This window comes from Pygoscelis adeliae, unplaced genomic scaffold (assembly GCF_000699105.1).
Source record: "Pygoscelis adeliae isolate BGI_AS28 unplaced genomic scaffold, ASM69910v1 Scaffold325, whole genome shotgun sequence".
NCBI classification, from domain to species: domain Eukaryota; kingdom Metazoa; phylum Chordata; class Aves; order Sphenisciformes; family Spheniscidae; genus Pygoscelis; species Pygoscelis adeliae.
In genome coordinates this window covers 294,369-321,489 of record NW_008824769.1, presented here as the reverse complement: position 1 = coordinate 321,489, position 27,121 = coordinate 294,369, and the positions used below count along the sequence as shown (strand labels likewise).

Sequence of the window (27,121 nt, the reverse complement as noted above, 5' to 3'; positions counted from 1 at the left end):
CCCTGCCGAGAAGGACTTGGGGGTACTGGTGGACAAAAAGCTGGACATGAGCCAGCAATGTGCACTCGCAGCCCAGAAGGCCAATCGTATCCTGGGCTGCGTCCAAAGCAGCGTGGCCAGCAGGTCGAGGGAGGGGATTCTGCCCCTCTACTCTGCTCTGGTGAGACCCCCCCTGCAGCACTGCCTCCAGCTCTGGAGCCCTCAGCACAAGAAAGACACGGACCTGTTGGAGTGGGTCCAGAAGAGGGCCAGGAAAATGATCAGGGGATGGAACACCTCTGCTGTGAAGAAAGGCTGAGAGAGTTGGGGTTGTTCAGGGGTTGTTCAGCCTGGAGAAGAGAAGGCTTCGGGGAGACCTTATTGCAGCCTATCAGTACTTAAAGGGGGCTTGTAAAAAAGATGGTGGCAAACTTTTTAGCACGGCTTGTTGTGACAGGACAAGGGGGAACGGCTTTAAACTAAAGGGGGTAGATTTAGACCAGATATAAGGAAGAAATGTTTTACGGTGAGGGTGGTGAAGCACTGGCCCAGGTTGCCCAGAGAGGTGGTGGATGCCCCATCCCTGGACACATTCCAGGTCAGGTTGGACGGGGCTCTGAGCAACTGGTCTAGTTGAAGATGTCCCTGCCCATGGCAGGGGGGTTGGACTAGATGACCTTTAGAGGTCCCTTCTGACCCAAACTATTCTATGATTCTAAACTTAAGCTGATCTCTTTCACTTGCAGAAAAGAAACGTGCACCTCTACTCTTTTTTCTTTTTTACTGACTTGTCAAAAAGGAAGTCAACATTTACTCAGAAGAAATGGAGAAGTGTGCACCTTTCTGCTTAATCCAGGAAAGCATATGAGCAGATATTTCCTCTTGGCTAAATCTGGTCCCAGTTTCTCCCTTTCTGGCCACACCCAGGTCAGACCCAGCTAATTTTTGCCCTGGTGCAGGTGCTATAAAGGACTGTCTTGTTTCCCAGTCCTACCAGCTCTGCAGAGATGGCAGGTAAGATCAGTGCTTTTTAATTTTATATCTCTATTTGACTGTTTTGATATTTCTGGCGTGGGTATTGGTGCATTCCATGGATGAGCCCAAGGAGATGAGGAGACAGAGTAGAGCATTAGGAGCTGGTGGTCCTCCATACTTCTCCCCCCATATGTGAAATACATTTATTTCGAGATGCGAGAAAAGACAGCTTTTCTGCCTCATGTAGCAATACCCTGCAAGATTGCAAGGAATAAGCAGCCTTCAATCCCTGTGAAGATGGTTGAAGAATTTCCACAGATTGTAAATGTAAGATAACCTGCCCCATTGTGAGAAGTTCATTATTTCTTCCAAATTTTGTTTGTCTTTCCTGTTCTAAACAATTAAAATGTTGACTAAGCTACTTAAAATATATCTAATTGCAACCTTTTGGTTAAAGATCTCCTTTCAGGGAAGGCAATCTGCCATTGAGAGGTGAGACCAAATGATACACGTTTCTAGTGTTGATGTGAAAAAGGAATAGAAATAAATTTCAGGGAGCACAAAGAAGACTAATAAAGGGGGTCAAAGGCTGGAGGACCAATGCTAGACACAGTAGCTTGGTTTGCTCAGCAACAAGACTGAGAGGGGGCAGAGACGGACATGTGGGGTCTAACCTCCTCTACACCGGTCACCCAAGAAGGACGCTCCCAACGGCAGGACACCAAGACACCACCCTCTTCCATCGCACCTTCCCAATAGTCTCCATCCCTGAAGCCTGGACTGTACTTGGCTGCCTCCTCCTTGGCAATTAATTACTCAGCCCAGTTTACTGAATGTCCCACACCACGGGGATGTCCCTGTGTCCTGCCGACACCTACAGCTACAGCCCTCACAAGCCAGAGTCCCACCTATAGACCTGATCAGAGGGGTGCTGTATTTTATTCCTAGATCCTGAAAGAAATATTCAAACCAAACCTTTCAATCTCTCCCGATGCTTCAGTGAAGCTCTGCCCATTCAGAATATTTATGTTGCATTTCTCTCTAGGCATAAAATCAAGAATTACTCTCTTAGGATCCATCATCACTCTCTGCTTAGTCGGAGCATTGAACTACTCATTAAATAGTAAGTTTCTGTTTCTCATTCTGCTCCTACTGTGCTTGAAAGGTTGTGAGTCAAAACTCAGTCTGAGTTCCTAATTAGATATAACTCCAATATAAAATTGAAATATCCTGTAGATTAACCCACTAACAGCGAAGTCAATGCGTAAGAAACTTGTCTATGTAACCAACAGGTCTTCCAAGCACATGATCATTTTATGACAGGGAACCTGGGTCACAGATCATATATTTGGCTTCTTCTGTGTATGTCCCTTCTTACAGGGAAGAAGTTTCAAAAAGAAGGGTGAAAAATAACTCCCTAAAAGCCTCCCAAAGCCATCAGAGCCAATTCTGTGAAACGGATAATAAACTACCTCTTTACAGTCATTTCTTGTTTGTGACTTTCAGGACCTCAGCAATGGGGTGAAGCAGATAAGCAAGAGGAGCACAGATAAAGGTGTCCAGGTAGCACTAAACACACAGTGGGAACTGCGTGTAAAGCGAGTCAGTGCACCTCGGCACCCAGCGATGGGGTGGGATGTGTAGCTCCTGGTGTACGTCACAAAGTATCCTCAATTTCTGCTTTTTCTTCTTGTTTTAGTAGAGGACTCAGAGGTGCTATCAGACTCATCTCTTCTGAGCAGCATTAATGAAGCTAGGCTGCTGGTAGACGCAGCATATTTACAGGCCCGAAAAAGGTGAGTCATTTTTGCACGAGGGCCCCAACATTATAAGAAAATAAGAGAAAATATATGTGTGTTTCTTCTGTTTTCCAATGCATATTTATTATGGAGACACCTCTGTTCAAGGGCTCTCCCTGTCGTAGTTGGAGAGAATCTTTCGCTCAGTTTGGCTGGATTCTAGTGTCCCGTCCCCAGGGCCACCCTTCGTCACCCGCAGCTACTGCCTCCTCACCTACACTGCCATGGGCACCTCTCAGTAGTCCATAGTGGTCACGCTGAACACGTGTTGAGTCCTCTCCTAGCTGCTGAAGTTCTGCCCCTCTCCGGAAGGACCACAGTCATGAGATAGTTGTGCAGATGGCCATCCTGTCACAAATAAGTTTCAGTGGAAGTCAAAACCCAGGTATGCCTCCGTGTATTGTTCCAAAAGGCTGGTTCCAGGCAGCAGGGTGCTCTGGGGAGGAATGTCTCTCCACCCACCCTGCGGAAGGTTTTTCATTGTGCAAGAAAAAGCCATGGGACCAGGAAGAGAAGCAACAGGACCAAGGTTGTCTCTCTGGTCACAGAACATACCTCATGACATACTAAATGTAAAATGTTATCCAGTCACTGAATAACTCAGTTTCCCCCGATCTAGCTTTTCACATGATATAACAAAATTTATTGTGACAAGGATGTAATGCAAACTTGAAATAGGGGATCACAATGATTTGTTTGCCAAAATCTGTCTGAGATGATGTGCAAAGCTGATGAGCAGCCAGCTTGCCCTAGGTGAGCAGAGCCTGCCTGGGACCCAGCAGTGCTGTCACGTTTAAGTACACCCAGCCTAGCATGACAGAGGAAGTCCGATTTCAGAGAAGGCACTTCATGGGACTCTTTTATGTTCAGCTTAAAGAGAAAACTAGAGGAAAAGGTTGCCAACCCAATGGATTTCCTGAAGCACTTAAAGGACCCAGTAGGAAGAACCAGATCTGCAGTCCGTGCTGCTGAATACTTCGAAACTACTTTGAAACTTCTCAAAATAAAGCTGCATCTCTCCGGGAAATGGAGATGCAATGTTACAGGTAATGTGGTTTAGACCAAAATGTCTTACAAACAGCTAAGAGCAGAAAATCTACCACAGCAGGAGTGCCAGAGAGCAGCTCTGCCATGATCCAAATAACTGGTGATAAAACCCTTCCCCACAATAGCCCCAGGTGAATAGACTTTAAGCATGCTCAGATGCAGACCAGACCACCCAGTGTTTTAATCACCATCTTTGGCAGTGCCTGTCTCATAACTTTGATGATAAAAACAGCCTAACAATGTGTGATAAACCTGGGACAATACGTGCTGAATCCCAGGAGACTCTGACCGCTGAGAACAGAAGCCCATCTTCCACTTCTGGTCCTCACACCCACCCGCCCAGGTTGTACCACTCTGCACGCTCATAATTTTGTTCCCAGTCTAGGGCAAAACGTGCTGGTGATGATGCTCCCCATGTTCCCCTGGAAAGTTGTTTGATGCCAACCCACTTTCCCTAGCCCAGAGGTGAGAGCTGATCCACAAAAGGGTTTAGGCACCAAATTAACAATTCAAATCCAGATGTTATGTATCCACAGCTCAGACTCAGCTGACTCAAACGTTGACCTAGAGTACTGAGAAGCTAAAATAAAACATAAGTAAGAGCAGATGTTATTTTGCGTGGTTTCTCTTGCAGACCTACTAGACAGAAAACAGAAGGAGGTGATTTCCAAAGAAACCGGCTGTGACTATCAGATTCGTTCCATTAAATGCCCAAAGCATGACATTTACCGGACCATTGCTGGGGAGTGCAACAACAGGTAGGATTTGCATGTGGACAAGGAGAGTCTCAAGTCTGTACTTTGACCCAGGATAGATGGCTTAAGGTCGTTTATTTAAGTATTTTTCAACAGGGCAAGAAGAGTGAAATGCTCATTGTAGTGGCGTCTATAACAGATGTTTCATTTTTACCTGTGCCTGGCAGGAAAAAGATGTCATTTCGTGAAAATTTCAGATTTGAGTTCATTGCCCTCCATGTGCTGCTTTGGATAAAGGAAGGGACTTATTGGGGTGGGGGGAGGTGAAAAGTGGAGGAAAGCAGATTTTGGGGCTGTAACAGCCAGCCTCTCACTCAGCTTGAGGCTCCAGGAAATCACCCCTCCACTCTTCTGTAGCATGGATAACACTGATTTCCCCAGGCTGGTTCATATGAAAATATTCAGCTATCAACATACCTGTGTGGCTACTGTTGTGATGCGTAAGGATGGGAAGTAAATAAGACTTCAATTCTTGGCTCTTCTAGCTTCGTGTATCATGTATCCTTAATCTGATAAAATGAGTTCTTCAGCTTTTTGCACACAGCTTCCCTCCTGGTTTGAACCTGGGATCATACATTTATTTATTTTCTTGTTAGCTTTTTTTTTTTTTTGACCAGAAGATGGCAAAATTTCTAGGTTAATACTTGGAAGTCAAAACTCGCTGTCCTGTTCTGCCATAGATTTGCTGCCTGGTGTGCTAACTCCAGCCCCCAGGTTTGAGTGGGACTTGCATCTAATGTGCATCTGGCGTGAAACAGATGTGCCAGATGTGAAGACCTAGCACAACTCTGCATCACACGTGCAGGGAGCTCACACTCAACGGTGCTAGTGTTACAGTCAGTCTGTACCTTTACTCACAGACCCCAGAGCCTTCAGCTCCCCAAGGACAGCAGTGTCCATGCTGACTTTTAGGCTCAGGGTAGGGTTGTCCTTGGGCTTGCTGATCTAGTGGGCTGCCAGTGAGGTAACGAGGCACTCGGAAGTGAGGGGACTCTGTGATACGTTATATTTTTCCAAGGGTCTTGCTCAGCTTGAGACACACACCATGAGGTAGCACTTGAATATTTTGCAAAAAGTCTGCCTGCAAGGACAGTAATAGCAATCAAAACAAGAGCTGTGGTGGTACTGGGTTCTTAATATTTGACGGAATCGGTTCAGCTATGGTGTGGCAATTGTTCTAGGGCACGCTTTTCTTTCACAGCACACTGTTGTAAATTCTGGGTATACCGCTCCTTTTTCAGTGTAGGCAGGTATTACCCAGGTTTTGTGGATTGAAGAGCTTAAACACAGAAAGTTGCTGTGCACCAGCTGATATTCAGTAACTGGTTTCCCCAAAATAACCTGTGTTTCTGTGTCCTTAGGGCCACAAATCATTGGCTCAATCAGCATTATTGTTCTTCTGACCAAGAGTTGCTGAGTTTACCGATTCAAATTCTTCTGAGCAGTATGAGGCAATATAACAAGTGGCCCAATCTGCAGATTGCAGCTTGAGAGGTTCTGTGTTGGACATGGGGAAAAACTTCCTGAAGGGGCAGCCTTGGCACAGGTCGCTGCAGGGGTGGAGGATCTTCATCCTTGGAAGCTTCCAGCCCTCAGCTGGACAAAGGCATGGCAACCCCGATCATTGGCGATGCCCCTACTTTGAGACTGATTTTGTGTGGAGCAGCAGTGGAGGCAGAGGTGCTACAGAGATTTAAATGCCAAATAAAATTAATATAATGGCATGAGGAATCTTTTCTTAATGTCAAAAAAGTTCATTTTTCTCTGCAGTAATAACCTTGGTATTATTTACTTCTCAGTGTTTTCTGGCTATCACCTCTGTTACCAGAGTAATCAGATGTGGATTAAAGGGCTGCAAAAGAGTCTCTACAAGCCTGTTCACTTCTGAAATAATACCGATGTTTGCTTCTCTTCTTGTGACGCTCCAGAAAGCATTCTCATCTGGGGTCCTCGAACCGCGCGTTTGCTCGCTGGCTCCCAGCAGCGTATGAAGATGGAGTGTCTGTTCCCAGAGGAGCAAGTGAAGGAAAGCTGTACAATGGATTTCCACTCCCACTGGTGAGAACTGTTGTTATTCTTGCTCAGATAACAGTAGTGGACACTGCCCTCACTGTATCCATCAGAGATGAAACAGTGGCAATCTATTTACACTCATCTAGAGTGTAAATTGCTTGATCCTTTCCTCTGATCTCAGGTGCTAATTTGAGGCTTGTTTTCTACAACTGAGCTATGTCTTGGGGTGATATCTTTTGTTGGAGACAGACATGAGCAAAAAGGTGGTGAATACTTCACTGAGCAAAGCATGGACAACATAACATTTCCAGAAGTGTGCATCCCAAGGTTTGATGCAGACAGCACCACAGGGTGCTCAGATACACCAGGATGTTTACACAAACCATAAGGCTTGGGTGTTCCTCAGCCATCTTCTTGACTTTCTGGATGTGTGCATGTACATCAGTTTCAGCTGTAAAAGGCTTTCCATGAAGCTGGGCTTGGCTGGGCAACTGTGGAGTCAAGAGGGTGCTACTTATCACATCTGCTTTGATAGAGCTGGGGCATGGCATAGGTCTGTTTAATGCCATAATTAACTCTTATGAATGATCTCATAGCGGGTGTTACACTGAGGGGTAAATTCACCATGGTAGAGATAGTCACACGCATTTTCATTTTGATTTTCTGCAGGTTCGAAAAGTGTCAAATGAAATTGCTCACACAGCCAACGAGAACATCACTCAAGATCAAGAGCTCTCTCTTGTCTTCATGCACTGGGGCCAGTGGGTCAACCATGACATAGACTTAACCCCTGCCAGCGGTGCAGGAGTGAGCCCAGAGCTTCACTGCGAGACCAATTGCGCCTTCAAGTCCCCTTGCTTCCCGATTAAGGTACTCTGACTTTCGTTCCATCCCACACTATCTTAAGACAGTAAAAATAAAACCACACGACTTTCTGAGGCATCAGTTATGTTTGTTTGCTTTAGTTTCCCCCCGATGACCCACGGATGCTGAGGTCAAACTCCTGCATGCCGTTCATCCAGTCGGCGTCCGTGTGCAATCCCAGGACGTTTACTCGTGAGCAGATCAACGCCGTCACCTCCTTCATCGATGCCAGCACGGTGTACGGCAGCGAAGACTCTGTGGCAAAGAGTATTAGAAATCAGACAAACCAGCTGGGTTTGATGGCTGTGAACCAGAATTTTACTGATGCGGGGCTGGAATTATTGCCTTTTGAGAACAAAACAAAAAGTGTTTGTGTTCTCACCAACAAGAGCATGAACATCCCCTGTTTTAAGGCAGGTAAGGTGCATCTGCGGAGTAGTTTTCAGTGGCCCATAAAGTCAAAAAGGATCATTATGGTCAGGTGTCTGATGTCTCTTTATATTTATATGAGGCACTGCAAGACATGATTGTGTAAGGTGAAAGACAGGGGGCCCTCCCCCAAATTAAAAAAGAATAATAATTGAACAAGAATTGTTTAATTAAACACAAAAATTATTTTGTTTTAATTTCCCAAAAGAGTTACAGCAAATCATCCTCCCTTTAAAAAGTCTTTTCAAAGGCAGGAGAAATTGTCAATAGAATAACCACCAGTGTTTAAAACTTCTCAGTGACTTTTTTGCCCTCCTACCTAGAATTCACCATCCAGTTTTCAACTCAATCAGTACTAACAATTGAACACTCTTAGTCAATTTATTTAACTCTCCCTGGTGCCACATTCTAAATTTTTAATATTTCAAATATCCCAACCTACATCAGAATACAAGCCTAGAAGTTTGTCTGAAATTTAAACAAACTGATGACTCGAAACACAGAACTTCTTAAAATGGGAAGTGATCCATCATAGGCACAACATTTAAAAAAAACAAACTATATAAATGTGAAGCTTGCAAAGTCAATCATAAGAATACAGAGTGTTCCCATTACATGTTATTTTCTCATTCACTGCACACAAGAAGAGCTCCTTGCTGAGAGAGGAGATAGACACTCAGTGCCTCTTCCACCAGCTGTCAGAGGGTCTTCACTGCATCCCCTCCAGTTCTGTCTCAGCAGCTCTGCTGAAGGCACATTCACAGACCTCTCAGGGGTGTTTACAGCCTGGGTGAACGGAGACAAACTTTCAAAACCAAACATTCACAGCACTGATATAAAAGAAGATTGTATCCTTGAGGCACCAAAGGAAGGCAGACATGAGATTTTTCACAAAACAAGACATTTACAGCTGCTTCATGACTATGGGCAATATAGTTTAAATTGCCCAAAGCCTCTTCTCCAATAGTTTTGGCTAAATGGCTTGGTCAGAGAATGTTTTGTCTGTGCTGGAAAGAAATATCGGGCATGAGTGATGACTGCTATGAAGCTTAACCATCAGCATTACCGACAGTAACACTGACTACCAGTTGTTACCCATCTGTCCTAACACAAGTACCTGCTGCTGAAATAAAAAGCAATTTATAAAATTCCTAAAATATTTTCATTTGTAGGTGACAAACGGGTAACTGAAAACCTGGGACTTTCTGCACTGCACACTCTCTTTCTACGAGAACACAACCGCTTGGTTGCAGAGCTGAGGAAATTCAATCCTCACTGGGATGGAGAAAAGCTTTACCAAGAGAGTCGAAAGATTGTAGTTGCCATAATCCAGGTACTGATCACTGCCCGCTGTTTATCATCCGCATGCTTAGGAATGGTTTTTCCTCCAGGAAAAGGAGGAAAACCATGCTTTGCAGATCTAGTGGAATTATTTGTGGGAGTCCAAAACTGTGAATAAGGATGGTCCATCTGAGACAGCACGGGTATCCAGAGCTTTTTTATCCATTATTTTACCAATTTATCAATTATTTATTATATTAAATAATTTTAATATATTATGCCAAACTCATGCCATTGCTACAGCTCTTTTTTCTGAAGATCTTAATGAACTCTGCTACTGGACGCAGAGTCCATGTTCATGCTCTATATTTGACTTTGATGGCATTTCTGCTACAGCTGCTGACAACTTGCTTTTGTGCTTTTTCAGATAATAACATACAGGGATTACCTCCCACTTCTGCTTGCGGAGGAGACCAGCAAGTGGATCCCTTTGTACAGTGGCTACAATGAGAATGTGGATCCTACAGTCTCAAATGTTTTTTCCCTGGCTTTCCGATTTGGTCATACGTCAGTACAGCCTTTTGTATCCCGTTTGGATGACAGCTTTCAGCCTTTGGGTTCATTCTCCCATGTACCTCTTCATTTGACCTTTTGCGCTACATGGAGAATTATAATGGAAGGTAAGAACGTGGGGCTGCCAGCAGCCCTGGTCTGGTCCTGAAGCAGACGCTCAGGTGGCGGTCAGCTGGTGAGACACATGAGCCTAGACTCCAAAAACTGCTGTAGTTTATTCATTTAACTGGCCTCACACAAATTACAGTGCCATTCAGCTTGGAAGGTGCTCATGACAAGTCTACCCAAGGGGCTGCAGGCAAATGGGTGGTCTGCTAAATGTGGGACAGCAGGGCAGTCCTGCAGAATCGTCAGCAAACACGGCCTGACACTGGTTCTGCATTGTACCCAGGCAAAGGAGCCCTGCCAAAAATTACATGCTGTTATACTCCAACTAGTGAACCTTATCAAGCACCAGCTCCCGCAGAAGCAGCCCCATTGGAGCAGGATTTTGCATCAGAACATACAGTTCTGTAGCTTCTTTTGCACAGTTTTTCAGTGTTGTCTTCCTCAGTTCATTGCACGATAATTGCATTTATATTCTGAACATGTCGGTAAATAACCAGAAAACGTAACAGATTAAACCTCCTTCTCAGGTTGCCGTACATCTCTCAGCTCAGCGAGACCCGGCAGTGTGAGCATTGCACATTCACTCAAATAGTGCTCATGCTCATGCTGTTCCAGGAGGCGAGAGACTCATGGCGCCAAATGTCAGTCAACCAAAATTTAAGTCAATCTAAGCTATTATATTCCCCTGTAATTAGTAGGCATTGCCAGCGGGTGATGCATCTAGTCCAACTGATCTAAGGCAGCGTAATTGCTTCCTAGTGGTGGCCATCTCTCTTCATGACTCGAAAGGGAGTTATGGGATCCTGCTCTTATACAGCTGATATCTGCAGGCATGAATCTTTCCAAGGAAGACAAATGTCTCTTCCAGAATGAGTTATCTAACTGATTACAGAAAACATACCAAAATACACACGTGCAGCCAGGAGGTCCAGGTGGGCAACAAGTGAATTTAGGGCTGCAGAAGGGAAGGTTGAGGGATGGAGATGGGGAGGAGTGGGGAATCTAGTTACCAAAGGGAGACCTCATCTGCTGGCATATGCAGGTATGTACCTATGCACTAGTATATGTTGAAATGGAAATATAGAGCTAGGTGAACCCCACACAGCCCAGAGCAGAAAAGACATCTAATGCAGCACAGTTTCAGCTGCAGAAAATGGACCATCAAAGCTGGAACTTGGTACAAAAAGTCTTTTCCTGATTTGCAATGAATGCAGGTGGCATTGACCCACTGATACGGGGCATGATGGTTGATCATGCAAAACTGATGAAACAGAATCAAGTGCTTGTTGAGGAGCTCCAGAACCACCTCTTTGAACAGACAGAGATAATGGGTCTGGATCTAGCAGCCCTGAACATGCAACGGGGAAGAGACCATGGCCTTCCAGGTAAGGAGACACAAGTCCACACATCCTGTGAACAATACTATTTTTTCTTCTGCTGTTTATAGTAGTTCCACGAATGTACTAAGATTTTTCCATACTAATGGGAAGAAACAGTACCTTGATTTGAGGGCAAAGGATGGGTAGACAGTGAAGCTCAGGGAAGAAAAGGTCTCTGTATTATAAATATCTTTTTCTGAGGGATTTAAGACAAGGAGAAAAGGCTTGGAAAGCAAAGATGATAGTTGGGATAATGTAATAAAGAAAGAGGGGTAGAAACAATGGTGTGTTGCAAAGAGAGAGCATGTGGAGTACAGAAGGTACAGACGCAAGCAACCAAGTTCAGCTTTCACGTGGGCTAGACAGACCATCTGTGCTTTGTTCCTCGCCCATCAATGTTTATTTTGTGTCTTCAGACAACCCAGAGCTCTGAGCAGAAGTGGCTTGCACCCATAGGTATGATTGCCCCCAGGCACTGGAGAAGAACGGGTCGTCTTGGGTTAAGCACAACCAAATGTTGCTCTTTTCTAGGACTTTGATCCTAAAAATTTTGCCTCCCAAAGCTGCAAAGACTGGTGCATTCACCCTCAGCACTAGGTAGCTCTAACCGACAGGATGCGATGAATCTGTAGTCACATGCAAAGGCAACCCAAATTGTTAGTTTAGTGTGTGCATACAAAAAGGACTTTCGAAAACATGGCGTTTGTTGTGACTGTCTAGACAATAATGTCTTCCAGACCCTTTAATGCCATGAGAAGCAGCAGACATTGCTCATGGGCCAAGGGGTCTGTTTAGCTCCTGAGCCTAGGCAGATGGTGGGGAGGCATGGGTCCTGATCAGCTGCTGTTCCTGCTTTTGCAGGTTACAATGCCTGGAGGCACTTCTGTGGGCTCTCCCAGCCTCAAAATGTAGATGAATTTTCTGAGGTGCTAGGCAATTCCAAACTGGCCAAGAAGTTCATGGAGTTGTATGGAACACCAGACAATATTGACCTCTGGATTGGGGCAATCGCAGAGCCCTTTGTTCCCCAGGGCAGAGTTGGACCCCTCCTGGCCTGCATCATTGGCACCCAGTTCAGAAACCTGCGTGATGGGGACAGGTAGGTAGCTTTGAGAGCAAACCTTCCCCATGGCATTTATTATGGGAAGAAATGTCTACATTTCATGCAACACACTAGTCCAGACGGTCTCCAAAAGACCATTGAGTGCTCCCGGCAAGGCTCATGCCTTGATTTTAGCCCAGTTGCGAAAGGGGTGTTTTTTGCAGCCCATTCCTACAGACCCGTGCGGTTGAGGAGCACCAGCTCCAGGACATGGGTCATCTGCAGCCTGAGGGTGACATTTGCTCTCAGGGTACAAAAGGGGAGGATTAGTCACTGCGTCCCAGCAGCCCGCTGATGCTGCATGGAAGAGACAGGCTCTCTACACTGGCAGATGAGTGGCAGAATCCAGACCTGGCCACACCTGGAGACACCTCTTTCCAAAGGGGTGTGCCAGCTGCCTGATGAATCAAGGTGGACCTGAGCAGAGACTCAGCTTGGCCAGACTCCCATCTGTAACCAGCACCAAACGCCTTCAAGGAGACTATAAGCTGCTTCTGAAAATATGATTGCAGATTCTGGTGGGAGAAACCGGGAGTGTTCACTCCGCAGCAGTTACATGCACTGAGAAAAGTCTCGCTGCCGACAGTGATCTGTGACAATACTCGTATCAAAAAGATACCCAAGGATGTGTTCAAGTTCAACAGTTACCCTGAGAACTTCGTTGACTGCCATGAGATCGACGCGCTCGACCTCTCACCCTGGAAAGATGAGCCTGAGAGCGGCACAAAAGGTAAGTAGTTGTCTGAGGTTTGTCAAAAATAATAAATGTCCTACAAGGTCAGACTCTTGTGCACCTAAAGAAATAAAAGAATTAAGGTCATCACAGTGACTCTGCCCCCAAAAAGACCTTGACCATCCATTCAGCTCCACTCAGACACCACTGGAGGCAGATATGGTTAACCTACTCCCCTTGCAATCCATCACCTTCATCACCCTTTAGTAGCCTGCCTCTTCCTCTACAACTAGATGGGAAATCCCTGAAAATCCAGTCTGTTCTGCTCCTTGTGAATGTGTCCTTCTCTAAGCACCTCATTCCAGGACAACTGGAGTCTTTCTTCACAGGAAGAGTGCCCATGAAGAACTCATCAGAATTAGCCAACCTGCTCCAAATTCTTACTATGCTGCTCCGAGCCCCTGTTCTCCCCCTGCCTTCCCTAACGCTTTAAAGCATTTTCAGGTATATCTGGAGTTGTTTCGAGGCTGTATGGCCTGGCGCATCAGTATTTCAATATGCATAGTCAGGGATTATGATGTGCCTCATCCTGAAAGACAGTAAAACGGTGTCGTCATATATGAGATGAGGAACTAGCTGTGTCCTCCTACTGATATATTTTTGGCATGGGCTCTCCCTGTTGGAAATAATGTAGGGAGAACAGAGGCTTGCAGAAGGCAGATATGGCCTGAGCAGGTATGGACTGGACTGATTTTTTCCTTCTGGCAACCCATTTATAGATGATCACAATACCTGGGGATCACCTACTGTGTCCTTCTGCAAGGCACAGGCCACAAAGCATCTCCATGCAGTTCCTGTAATGAGTTTGATTAACTGCGTTTGAGACAGACACTGCTGTTTAAGAAAGACATTTGCACTTGCTATAAAGGCTAAATTATGGTGACTTCACCTCATTCTTTAGGAACAGAGCCCAGCTGATGCTCACCGTCTCTCTAAACAATAGAGGCTTCCTGATTTCTTTTATTAACTCTCATGGTCACTAAAATTTGCTGAGCTGCTTCCTGTGGCTCTTTTATCACCAGGCTGGGAGGAAGCTGAACTGTGTTTGCATAACCCAGAGACAGTGAGATCCCAGGGTGTTAAAAAGCAACTGCTAAAAGTTTCACCTTTTCAAGTGCCAAGAAATTGCCCCAAAAGCACTCGTCCAAAGGGCTGTCTGATGTTAGGTCAGCAGAAGTACCTTCTGAGAAGGCTGGAAGCACCGTGGTGTCTCAGAGGTACAAGGATACAGGGATGACCTGTACTCAGTTACCCGTTCACCAGTGACTATTTTAAGCTATGGAGTCAAATAAAAATGTGGGGAGAAATATTGTGTCTCGGAAAGACTTCCTGCCTCTCAGTAGCTTTTTCTCTTCATTGACAGTTTCTAATCCTGCTCATCAGACCGGCGCTGGAAACTCCTAAGGGTTGCACTGAGCTGCTCTTGGGAAACTGCTGCCTATACATCATGCTCAGCTGACTGCTGCCAACCAAACCTCGGCACATGATTTCCCAGAGAGGAGCTCAAGAGTATGTCTACTGTTTTATTTGCTATACTGTGGTTTTTATATCATTTATTTGTAAAAGCTTCCAGTAATGTAAGTCTTCAGATGAAAGGGTGATGACATTTTATTGTCTGTTGCACTAAAAAAATGTTCAGAGGTGCGCAAGTCTTGGCTAGGTGCTGGATACTTTCTGACTCTCTAAAGGCACAATCAAGACAAATCTTTTACTTCCCATCCTGATTGGGTGTCAAATCTGGAGGCTGTCATGCTTGCATTTCAAAATCAAATTCCTTATACTTCGTACCTGCTCAGAAATTAGCAAGTTCATGTAATCTTTATCAAAACTTTCCTTATCTCTTTCTTGCTTTTCAAGAGCGTAAACTGTTCAGGCTGTTTCTAATTAGCAGTGAGATTTCAGTTTTTGAAGACACCGGAGAATGGCAGCTGCATCCTGAAGCCTAGAGACATCTTTTATTTCAATCCTATAGTGATCATTTGTGTGTTCGGGTGTGCTGAGCACTAATAAAATACATTGTATGCACTCACCTACATTTGGCATCAATTCTGGTATGTCAGACGTGTCCAGAACTTTCTTTGGCTATGGTTCATAGCTAAACGCATCAGCATAAAAAAGCAAACCATAAGCTGGCTGGTATGTAAACCACAAGCATTAGGGCTACAAACTAATCATCTGGCTGGCATGATCACTCCTGAGACTGTATTCAGTCAATAAATACCAAACATGTAAAAATCATATTAAGTTTCCATCTCTCCTTGGCACAACCAGGAGGGAAGGAAGGGACTGGGATCAAGAAGGCGGCAGCCTAAGGTAGAGTCATGAGTGAAGCTTCTGGGTGGAATAAGTGCCTCTCTGATGAGGACTAATGAAGGAGATGCTTGGCAAAATCCCATGGCTACAGCATCTGCATGCGTGCTTTGCCATGGGGGGGGGGGATGTGCACTGGGAAGTCATGCCTATCTCAGCCCAGTGCCCCATGGTGCCCACCCATGGCCTGAGGGTCCTGCAGGAGACCCACGGGGCTGCCAGGGCCGAGGGTGAGCGATGGAGCATGGGGACCATGCTGATCCATGAGCCCCCAGTGTGTGGGGAGAGGGGAAAGGCTGTGGTGACCCTGGGCAGAGGAAGGCAAGACGCCATCCTCTGACACATAGAAGACAGGGCAAAACCAGGCAATATTCAGAAATCAGGAGCTGCAGCTCCCAGAGTGTATTTGGGCTGAAAAATATATAGGTTGTGTTAAAAATCATGAAATTATCTGGGCATGGCAAGGATGTTAAGCAACACATTTCTGCTGTTTGCCTCTCGTTTCTGAGTCCCCAGGCATGTTAACCTCACACTTTCAAGATCTGCTCAAACACTGAAAGCAAAATCTTGCTTTGCTTAAAAGGAAGGCTAAGAAAATTGAGGAAACCACCAACCCTTGCAGACACATTTAAGGTCTTTAATTCCCCTCTCCCAAAGCTGCCTTGGCTTTCCCCTCTCGTGGCAGAGGTACCTCCCAAGTCCACCCCACAGGAAGAGGCAGGAGACAGTGCCTTCTCCTGAGTGTGCTTCCAGGGGAACATGGCAGCCCTCAAACCCCAGGACACCCACTTCCCCAGGTGGGATGGCCATGGACTTGGGGATATTCCAAACCTTGCTGGTTTGGAATAGAAGAAGTTGATTATAAGATGTTCACAGGAAGGGTCCGGCTCTGCCTAGGGTCCAGCTGGAGACAAGTTCTTATGGTTACGATTACAATGAAATGTCCAGCTACCCACCGTGTGTCTGTCTACGCAGGTGGCACGGTTCTCTGGAAGGAACATGGCAACCATTTCACCACCTCCATTTACAAGCTTTTCTTCTTCTGTGGATGTTTTTTCCTGTTCCTGGTATGTCAGGGTTGCAATCCATGGCTGTGTCTGCTTCCAGATCTTCTTGTGGTTGCCATGCCCTCCCCTTAAGCTGCTACACACACAGCTGGAGCTGGAAGAAAGGATGCCTAATGGGAAGCCCCGTTCGTCATTCCTGATATCCCCTGAAAGGCAGTGAGCATGGAGTCACGGACCTGCTCAGTGAGCTTGGGAACATCGTCTGGGCCCAGGCCAACGGTGTCCACTTCTGGCAGGATCTGGATGATGCTTTTCCCTGGAAGAGTGAGACAGGAGGGTTCAGAGAGGGGAGAAGGAAATATGAGAGTGGTGTAGAAGAGCAAGAAAAGATATAGCAGAGGGATCGGTACAAACGAAGGAACAAGACAGAAATGAAGGGAAATGCCCTCTTTCACACACCAACAGCTGCGCAGCAACCCAGCCATGTCCCAGATGCGCACAGCAAAAACCCAAACCAGACTTTTGCCATCCACAGAGACCACAAAAAAATCATTATTACAGAAACAGGTGAATCTCTCCCCAGATACATTCAATGCAATGATTCATATCGAATAAGTTTTCACAGTGGAAAGACCTCAGGGTCTGTCTGGATCACGGCAAAGAGAATGAGATGTCTGTAATACAACACATCCAAACTGGCCGTGCTCTGATCTATGTATACCAAATTCAGCAGAGTCTCTCCTTCCAGAAACACGCTTTGGGATGAGAGAAATTGCACCCAAGACTCCCTGTTTGGCCAAGGTGTGTCATACTCCTCTTGGGAAGCACCTGAGCAATGGACTGGTGCAAACATGAAGAATATACTGGGGAGCTGTCATCATGCTCTTCTGCTCTGGCACCCAGTGGCCCTTGTTCTGGCCAGCAGAGATAAGACACTGCCTGCACAGACACCTACCTGAGGATCTGGGGAATGTCTGTGTTATTTTTTAACTTTCTTGCATGCCTTTACACGTGTGCTAGGAAATGAGATCCAGAAGCGTTGCTAGCAGAGCCATGCAAGGGAGGCAAAACAGAAGCGTAGAGAAGAGCTTCACAAAAGAAGGCGGCATGCTCCCTGCCAGCACATCTTACATCCAAAGCTAGGCCTGGTATCTCAGGAGTCTACTATGCTTCATTTGGTCCTACAGAAAAAGCTGAGTGATGATGGGGCTGTGCTGAAAAGGTAGGTCTGTTGGGGTATAACAGGCTTCCAGCAAGCACCAGACTTCCTCCATGCATGATAGTGTGCACACACTGGACACAGAGTTGAGCTTTCCAGAAGCTCATCAGCATGTCCAGAGCCACTGTGGACATGGTGAGCTGTCCTGACCTGAGGATCAGCCTGCTCAACATGCAGAAGTCTTGGCCATGTGTAGCACATCTTCAGAATTAGCCCTGGCAAAACTTGCAGGTGGGAAAAGTGGGGAGGTACAGGAAAAGCTAACTGTGGTTAGCTCCAGCAGTGAAGGTCCTACCTGTTTAACAACAATTTGGAAAAGGGCTTAGAGGTCAGCTAACCACGAACTCCCAGGGTGAGGTTATTATAAAGGCAAGTGTACGTGCAATTGCAAAGAGCCTTTCCTGAAAAGCTCAGGGAGGTTGTGGAATCTCCTTCTGTGGAGTTACTCCAAACTTGGCTGGACAAGGCACAGAGCAAACTCATCTATCTTTGGAGTTTGTCTTGCTTAAAGCAAAAGGTTCAGCTGCTCTAGAGATGCCTTCCCACTGCATTATTCTCTGATTTCCCAGAGGAATGCTCTGTCTTGGTTGCCCAACTGAGCAGGGATGTGATGGGGAGGGAGCAGGCTAGCAGAGCAGGGTTGACATCCCTGCTCATGCTCCTATTGACCCCGACGTGGGGGAATGCTTCCAGTACCAAAAGGCTTTGGTGTGTGGCCAACAGAGACAGGATAGACCCAGCAGGTGAAAGATGAGTAGAAACAGACAGTGCAGTGTTTAACATTTGCACCGACTCTCTCTTCCAGGTGTCTGCCTGCAAGGAATGACTACACACAGGTACAAACAATGGGAGGAATGAGAATGTCAGATGCAAATCCTCCCCTTAGGAAAGAGCGGGGCTGGCCTGGGGGAGGGTGGGAAGTGGCAGAAGCCCATTTTGGGGTGGACGTCAGGGAAGAAAGTGGAGGAACAGGGTGGGTTACTTTTCTCTGTTGGAATTCAAAAGATTTTTTTCTGCATTTTCCTTCCAAAGCCCATGACTTACATCTTTTTTTCCCCATAAAATTTTATCAATGACCAGCAGAAATCTTTGTCACCGTAAATGGATGAAACATGGAAAGAACAGGGTAACTGGGAGGAGACAGGCTCTCAGCATGACTTTTGCTGAGAGCTCCATGTTTGCTTTTGGTCCCCCACTCTCCGTGCACCCAGATCCAAGGACAGCGTGGTGGGGCCAGGGGCAGGACCTGCCCCAGGACTCTGCTGCTTCTCTGGGCTCCCTCATATGGGTATTGGACAAGCTGTGAGAACGGTCTAGACCGTGCTTTTGCCAAGAAAGATTGGACCAGACGATCCTTGAGGTCCCTTCCAACCTGGTATTCAATGATTCTATGATTTAAATCCAAGGGGAGAGGCAAAAGTGATGCCTGAAATCCCCCATTCCCTCCCCTCCCGAGAAGACAGAAACTGCCTTTGTCCAGCTGCTATCTCCACATCGCACATGGTCCTCTGCCCACCCACCTCATGGCTCTCCCCAAGGACTGAGCTCGCACCAACACCCAGCCCACTCCCTGCACCAAGTCATCCTCACCTGGTGTAAATCTCTTCTCCTTCTGGTTGTAGAAGTTGTGGTAGGAAGAGATCACTACAGGAATAATGGGGACCTGGATGGGAGGGAGTCTACAGTGAATCTACAAATTTCCCCATTCCTCCCCAAAACGGAACTGGTGTTCTTAAGTGAATCCTGCACCTTGCTGATAATTACCCCAGTCAGCTTCATAGTAGGCACTCATAGGGATATTTAGATCATTTAACTGTATCACCCAACGTCCTCGCTGTTGGTTTTTGCACTTTCATCTCTGTATTTAGGCCAACAATGCATGGATTGCCAAATTAGTATGTACAGAGGCCTGTTCAGCAGAAACTCCCCCCCCACCCCGCCCCCAGCAGGTCCAGGGCTCTTGTCAAGGTCCCCCCACTTTTTTCCCAAGCTGAGTCATGAAGGTTTTTCCCCTTTCCCAGAAACAGCCCCCTCCTGTGCCATCTGCAAGCTCCTGCTGGGTTCTTGGATATATGCTTGATCCAAAGGGAAGCCAGGGGCCAGAAGCCACATAGCCCTGGCTGCTGGTGAACCATGGTAGGCAAACCGCACCCCAAGGGGCAGGAGGAAGGTGGCTCTCACCTGGGCTTTCACAGCGAGCTGGAAGGCCCCACGTTTGAAGGGCAACATGGAGCCACCACGATTGCGAGTTCCTTCAGGGAAGATCAAGACCCGGAGCTGCAGGAGAGAGAACACATTGAGATAGAGGGACCTCCAATTACTATTGTAAACCACTGCACAGGTGTACTCCCCTGGGACTGATCTGTCTGCTCCTGACCATGCAGGGACATCTATTTCCTCCACTTCAAGCACTTTATGGACACATAACACACTGAACGAGTGTTGAGATGTTCTTACTCTGTTCTGCCCAGTGCCCAGCCCAGAGACAAAGATCCCTTTCCAGCCACATCAAGGTTCATGTTTTCCAGCGTCTCCTCACCGAAGAGTCCTGCCCACTCACATTTTCTTTGTGCAGGGAGTGTGCCACCTCTGTCAAGGTAGTGATAGACTCTTCCCTCTTCTTGCGGTCAATGAAAATGAGTCCTGAAAGCCAGCATGCTACGCCAAAAGTGCCCATGTATAGGATTTCCTTCTTTGCAATGGGCACACAGCGATTTGGTAGTATCTCCATCATCACTGGAAGGGGACAACAAGGACAGAACAAGTTGTCATCTGCACTGGGGCTTCCTCCAGATTCTGGGCTACAGCCCTCTGCCCTGGGAGATGCCATGCCTGCAGCGCTTATCCAGCTTCACAGGATCAGAAACATGTTGGGAAAGGGATTCTGGGGGTCTCCAGACCAACCACCCACTTAGAAGAGGACTATTGCTGACACTGAATGACAGCAGCTATGACACGGCTGTGGTCAACTGACACTCTCATCCCCATTCTCTTGGAAAGGATGAAGCTGATTTAGCTTGAAAATACCTATCGGGCTCTAATACCCTGAAGAACAGCCCTGGCTTGGGGCTAGCTGGTAACGGACTATGTAGCAGCCACTCCTGCCCCTCTGCCTGTGGTACTCAGGATTTCGTACTACCCTCCCCTACAGACAACTGGGGCCAGGACCAGGAGGCAGGATCACCACATACCAATAAGGTCAAGGGAGGTCTGGTGATTCAACACGAGGACAAAAGGTTTCTTAGTCCTGAGGTTCTCCTTGCCCTTCACCACTATCTTGAGCCCAAAGATGTATTTGAGTGGTAGGAATGACATGCGCAAAAACCTGGAAAAGGGGAGCAGACATAAACCAAAGAGACACTGAAATTGGGTAAAGGAACCAAATACCATTCTTCCAAACCAGCCCATCTCACAGACTGCTCCTGCAGAGTAGCCCGTTTCTCTGCACTCCTAGATTTGACCCATGACTTGGAAAACAGCGACTAGTACGTCTCTTCAGCTCATCACTTCATTAGAGAAGACAAATACACCTGGTAGGTTTTCTTCAAGCCAGGTTAGACCAATGGCCAAGGAACTTCAGCTGTGGATCAGCCAAATACTAGATAATGCCCAAATTCATAGTGCACCTGTTTGTACTCTACTTCCCTGCCCACCTTGCTGAATCGTGAACACAGGCTGCCATAAACATGCCGTGCACCTAACTCCGCTATTGCTCACGCTGTGGAAAGAGAGATGATTTTGCCTCTGGGTGACATTAGACTGCAATTCTGGTAGCCATATTTTAACAGATACTGGAAAAATAAAGAAAAGAATAAAAGTCAAGCACAAAAGTCAAGAACTGAAGAAAATTTCTTAAAGTGAAAGGCTGATGCCTAATTAAGAGATATGAACTCCCACTGCAGCATGCAACAATGAAGTAGTAAATCCTGCCTCTGCAGCACTTCAGGAGGCTACTCTGCCGTATAGCAGAGTCAGCTTCTAGCCCCCACTCAACCCACACCCCAAGTTACCAATGCCCACCGCTGCTGACCACATGTACACCCAGCTGCGCAGCCTCCGGCTAAGTCCGGCAGCTCGTTGCAGAGGCAGTAACAGATGGAGAGAGGGGATGGGCAGCGCGGGGACGGGCTCAGAGGCTGCCAGACCTGGGGGCACCGGGCTGTAATTGCAGTGATGGGGAGACCAGTGACAATGCAGGCGCCAGCACTGCGCCGTGTTAATGTCTGCTCGTGCCTGCTCAGGTGGGCACCAGGTCAGAATAAAGTTGAGAAAGAGCGAGCACCTGCAGAGGCTTTCTCAACACAGCTTAGAAGGGGAATGACCAGCCACACGGAGGAGGGAAATACGGCTCGGAAGGCCAGATAGGAGAGGTTTACTAAAAAAAGCAAGTTCCTTTACCTGTGCATTACATCCAGTTTGTTGGCATTACCTAGTCTGTCAAATTTATGTCACCTTTTACATCCTTTCCTTCCATCATTCATTATTCTATCAACTCAAATACAATACTGTAACCCACATTCCTTCTCTGAATTACAGGGCCTGGCAACTCTCCACACCAATATACAACAAGGAATTCCCCCCCTCTGCAGCGCAACTCCCAGGACCTTCCAAAACAGTGTAAGTTGACTCTATCCATGCCCAGAGCAGAAAGAAGCCACAGACAACTTACTTACTTAATGTTTGCCACATTACGTCCACGAGGAATACTGATGATAATAACCAGAATGCTTAGGGTGAAGAGCCACAACTTATAGAAGGTCATCTTGCAGAAATATCTGAATGCAGGATTCACCTGGTAAAGGACTAGAAACGTGATGAACAGAAAAGTAACTGGGTAGTGAAGGAGCAAATGCTCCATCCTTCCAGCCCAGAGTTAACCAGAGGAGCGTTGCACAGAGCAGTAAATGAGTCACGAGCACCCGATGTTGTGGAGCAGAGTTTAGATTCCCTTGATCAGCTACATGTGGGTGGCACAAGGCTGGAACAAGATTCGGGAGCGATGCTTCAGAAAGGCTGTGGTCGCTGCTCAGAGCTAAACTAACCATGGAAAGCCGGTTTAGCAAGGGATCTCCAGCAGCACTGTGTGTAAGAGCTGGCTGGCAAGCAGGGGCAAACACGCAATAGCAAGACTGCCTATGTGCAGGAGGCGTGTGTGGCTCTGGGCTGGTAAAGCAATGACTGCTTGGAGAGACAGCCCCCCTTCAGGGGGGCTCTGTGCATAGGAACCCTGAGAACTTTTAAGAAAATCTTTAATGGGAGGGAGTGGGATGTGTCGGACAGCAGAGACAGCAGGCTGTCTCACTTTCTGTGCAAGCACTGAACTTCACCAAGAAGTGAGATGGCTGCAAGATGCCCAGGAAATCAGAAATTAGTGTATGGAGGAGAGAAAGAGAAAACCAGTGGTCCTAGCAGCCAGCTCCTGCCCCATACATCTAGGCATTAGAGGGACCAAGCTGAGCAACTGGACAGTCCTCAAGAAGAGTGGGAAAAGTGGAAAAAGTGCCACATGTCTAGACAAAAAGATGAACAAAGCAAGAGCAGCTACCTCTGATGTTTTCATGGCCAGAGGCAGGCACATGTTTAGACAGCATCTGCATACGTAAGGAGTAAATCAGGAAGTATAACCTGGGAGTGCTCCAGCTGCATTTCACTTCCTAAAACCATTGCATGAAAAGGATCTTTGCAACAAGTACAATGACTAGGTTGAAAAACAAAAGCTTCATGTTTCGTCATCTGCACAACAGGCCTTGCTCAAGCAGCTATCACTTAAGAGGAGTAACAATATTAAATTCCAGCTGCAGATTTTCAAAAGGGAACAGTCCCAGGACCCATAAAACCACATTGATTGTTACCTGCAACCTAAAGAACAAGATCAAATCCCTGAGAACAGTAAAAGGGACAAGGTTCAGCAATATTTCATGAAGAAACTAGGGAAAGGCGCGATAATAAAGAAAGGCATTGGTTGTGCTCCCTGCTCTCTTGGCTTAGCCAGGGACCCATCTTCTCCTGTCTTTCATGGGAAAACTGGAGAGAAGTGACTGCCGGCCTTGCTGCTCAGCTCTCCCAAGGCTTCCCTGCAACCACAGGAGAGGCAGCCAAAGCAAAGAGCTTCGTCCACAGCCTCCTCACTGTCCCTGTACCAGCACGTGAAAAAGACAAGCACCTCATGTGCGCACATTGGACCCAGGCACTGTGACCCCTCTGTACTGGAGCTGCAGAGACTACCTCCCCTTTGACTTCAGTTCATAGAGACTAGCCATGGCTGCTTTGTGCTTATCCAAGGTCTGATCCAGCAAACAGTTACTTTCCTCATGCTTATTAACCTTCTTAATATCTCATCAGTATCAATTATGGCCTTTCACAGTTGGGCGGAGGCTGATTTGACAGGCAGCTGGTTCATCCTGACCTACCAGGAGGGAGGTTGCTAAAATGTAATGCCAGTGAAAGGCACTTTGAATGGCTGTCCTGCAAGGACAGCCGTAGCTTTCAAATCAAGCCTGCTGTTGTCAGGCTCCTAATGGGAGAGGAACATCTTACACAACTCTGCACATGAAAATTCACCCAGAATGTCTAGGGACAGGGAAGCGTGCAAATAGGAACTCATCACAAATCACTGAAGAGATTTATTTTTAGGTCACTGACAGTAATTTACAAATACTTGCATCAAGGCCATAAGGAAATAATGTCCCTGCAGTATACAGTGTACTACCAAACAGGTACTAAGCTGTAGCAAGTTGATGACTTACCCAAAGGAACACAGAAACCTGAAAATACAGCTGATTACAAGAACACAAGATCCTGAACCTGAGGGAAAGACAGAAAAATGTCTCCAGCACAAATGGTGGTCTCCACATGGCCGAAACAAAGCATAATCAGAGAAGGACCCACAAAAGCAGATTTACAAGTGTGAGGATCTGTTAGACCCCCGGTGTGGCCAGTTTATGAGAGGACTGCTTCTCCATGGCACCACCAAACTGAGGAATAACCAACATCGGTTGGGCATCACCGAGTTGTTCCATGCAGAAAGGTGGCTCCACACACTCGGAGCACTGAGGACAGGCACGCTCTCAAGAAGACACCAGATATACACGAGAGTTTGAAGCTAGGCTAATGGTTATTTGGGGCTTTCAACAGCTGGTAAGTATCTCTGATGAGTATAGGAAAAGGCAAGGACCTAAAGAGATAATAAAAATTATGCCATTCCCAACTCACCAAGGAGAGCCAGTCAGCTCAGATCTAACAAAACACTTAGGCTCCAAGCCCACAGATACTAAAATCCTCAGCTATAATTTTCTTGTGTTGCAAGGATCCCTGGCACCTAAATCCATCATGCTTCCATTTCAAAAGCAGTCAGGTCTTGCCTAACCCGTAAGGTGTTTTCAGAAACTACAGCTCTAATGAAGTTCCCAGTTTCCAGACTAAATGTATCCATGCTCAGTGGACTCCCTTTTGCCCCTGGGTCTTTGCACCCTTTTCAGAGCCTGGCCCAATTTAAGTGAATCTTAGATAGGGAGAGGAGGGGCTTGCTCATATCATGAGCTTTCATCGTGCACCTTTAAAGACTCTCCTACTCACCAACTCTGCTAAGGCACACATTGGCCCGAAGAGAGAGGTGGAGGCAGGGAAGGTGATCTAATCTATTGGGAAAAGGCTAAGAAAATTGTCTTGTTCATGGTAAGCAAATGAAAGCTCAGAAGAAAACAGACTGTCAATACAGCAACGTTAGAGAGAGAGAAGAGTTGCTTAAGTTAAAGCTCACAATTGACTTCTCAATGTGAAAACGATGATTTCAGGATGAAATAAGAGGACTGGATTCTGAAATGGGAGAAATTCCCACTGGAAACTGCTGGCAGAAATAGCTCCACTGGAACAGACTGGAACAAGCTATCAAAGGGCAAAGTGCTGGGACTGCTCAGTGCCAAGGACCACGTGAGCCACCCAGTCTTCACAGGGAGAACAGGACTAAAAGGAACTCATCTAGTGCATACAGTTACTACACAGTTAAATTAACAGTGATATTAAAAATAACAGAGGTATTAACAGTGATATTAAAAACTTTGGAGGGATTCCAGGGTAAATATATTAGAGACAGTTCATCAGGACTGAGGAAACTGTATTTATCATGCTCTGGCTGCAGCTCCATGATGAATCCATGCATCGCTCAGTTTTACAAGGCACAGATTGGCTTTGGATACCTATTTATGAGCAAAGGCATAGCTGGAAATTTTCGTAATGACAGGAGAAGAATAGTTTCTACAAGAAAATATGTACTGACTCACGAAGATTTCTGTGGCATCCAGACAGCTCTGACAGAAATGTAACGTGACAGGCTAGAATGTCACGCTATAGGACTTGCATCCAAGGGGGTGGTGCACAGTAGAGCCAGGTGAATGTGGGCTGGAAAATAAATCAGTTTATCACTATAAATCACAGAAACATTGAGGTGGGAAGGGACCACTGGAGGTCTGCAGTCCAACCAGCTACTCAGAGCAGGGTTAACTCCAAAACCAGATTAGCTTGCTCAGGGCCTTGTCCAGGCAAGTTTGGAGAATCTCCAAGGATGGAGGTCCCACTAGCTCTCTAGTCCCTGTGTCCGCATTGCACCACTGTCATGGGGAATAATGTTTTTCTTTGTCTAATGGGAATTTCCCTTGTTGCAATCTGTGTCTATTACCTCTTATCCTTACACTGTGTGCCTCTGAGAAGTGTCTGGCTTCATAGCTACTCATTAGGAAGTCGAAGACTGAATAGAAATCACCCCCCCTCTGCCCTTCTCTTCTCCAGACTGAGCAAATCCAGCTTCCTCAGCCTTTCTTTGTGCATCATGTGCTCCAGCCCACTGACCACCTTGGTAGGCCTCCACTCAAATGAAGTATAGTCATCACTGGGAGAAGGTCCTGAGCAAGGTAGACTCAGGATGGACATCCATTCCCAGAGCTGGAACGGCTGGGGAGGCTGCAGGTGGGGAAGAAAGTGAATGAGAGGCCCTGACAGAGCTGGGAGGGAGAGCTGCATTTCTGAAATCAGCAGCAGAGGCTGAGCAGGGCAAACAGCCCCGTCCCGGCTCCTGCAGGCTGTGTTCCCATCTCAGTGGCTCCACAGCCAGGGAAGGCACGCTCCGGGCAGTCCTGTTGCAACAGCCCCCATCCTGCCATACAGGCATTTCGCGGGTTTGATTAGGTAATCAAGCTGATAAACTAGATTAAATTTTCCAAATGTCAACCTTCTCAGCTAAAATTGGAAAAATAGGTCCTCTGTGCTTAGTGCACACAGAAAGATCATGGGTGACTTTGAGACAGTAATTTCCTCCCCCTTAAGTTAATTGCTGAAGTCAAAAGGTAATGAATGAGCCCTCCTCTGTCCCCAAGGGGGCTGAACAGATGCTGGAAGTGCAGACATCAGAGTTAGACAACTAATACTAGAAAACTAAAGCTGGAGAGACTGAGACACACATCCCCCATGTAGTCAGGCATCTCACACCCATCAAATCTGTTGTCTCCCTTGTAGCTCTCAGCACCAGGAACTTACCCAAGAAACAATGGGCTTCA

At 46.6% G+C, this 27,121-nt stretch overlaps 2 protein-coding genes across 2 annotated transcripts; one reads left to right on the top strand and one right to left on the bottom strand.

The window, feature by feature from the left end:
• Positions 1-3,660: 3,660 nt before the first annotated feature.
• On the top strand, positions 3,661-14,441 carry LOC103916613 (myeloperoxidase-like). The gene is made up of 11 exons (XM_009323624.1): positions 3,661-3,799; positions 4,435-4,558; positions 6,484-6,613; positions 7,238-7,438; positions 7,534-7,849; positions 9,034-9,194; positions 9,570-9,822; positions 11,038-11,208; positions 12,064-12,301; positions 12,817-13,034; positions 14,401-14,441. The coding sequence occupies exons 1-11, from the start codon at positions 3,661-3,663 to the stop codon at positions 14,439-14,441; spliced, it is 1,992 nt and encodes a 663-aa protein (XP_009321899.1).
• Positions 14,442-16,524: 2,083 nt separating this feature from the next.
• Positions 16,525-22,431, bottom strand: LOC103916601 (1-acyl-sn-glycerol-3-phosphate acyltransferase alpha-like). Its single transcript, XM_009323610.1, has 6 exons — positions 22,247-22,431; positions 20,765-20,898; positions 20,134-20,309; positions 19,755-19,850; positions 19,164-19,236; positions 16,525-16,670 (listed from the first exon to the last, which is right to left on the bottom strand). Exons 1-6 carry the CDS (start codon positions 22,429-22,431, stop codon positions 16,525-16,527), a joined length of 810 nt encoding a protein of 269 aa, XP_009321885.1.
• Positions 22,432-27,121: the final 4,690 nt, after the last annotated feature.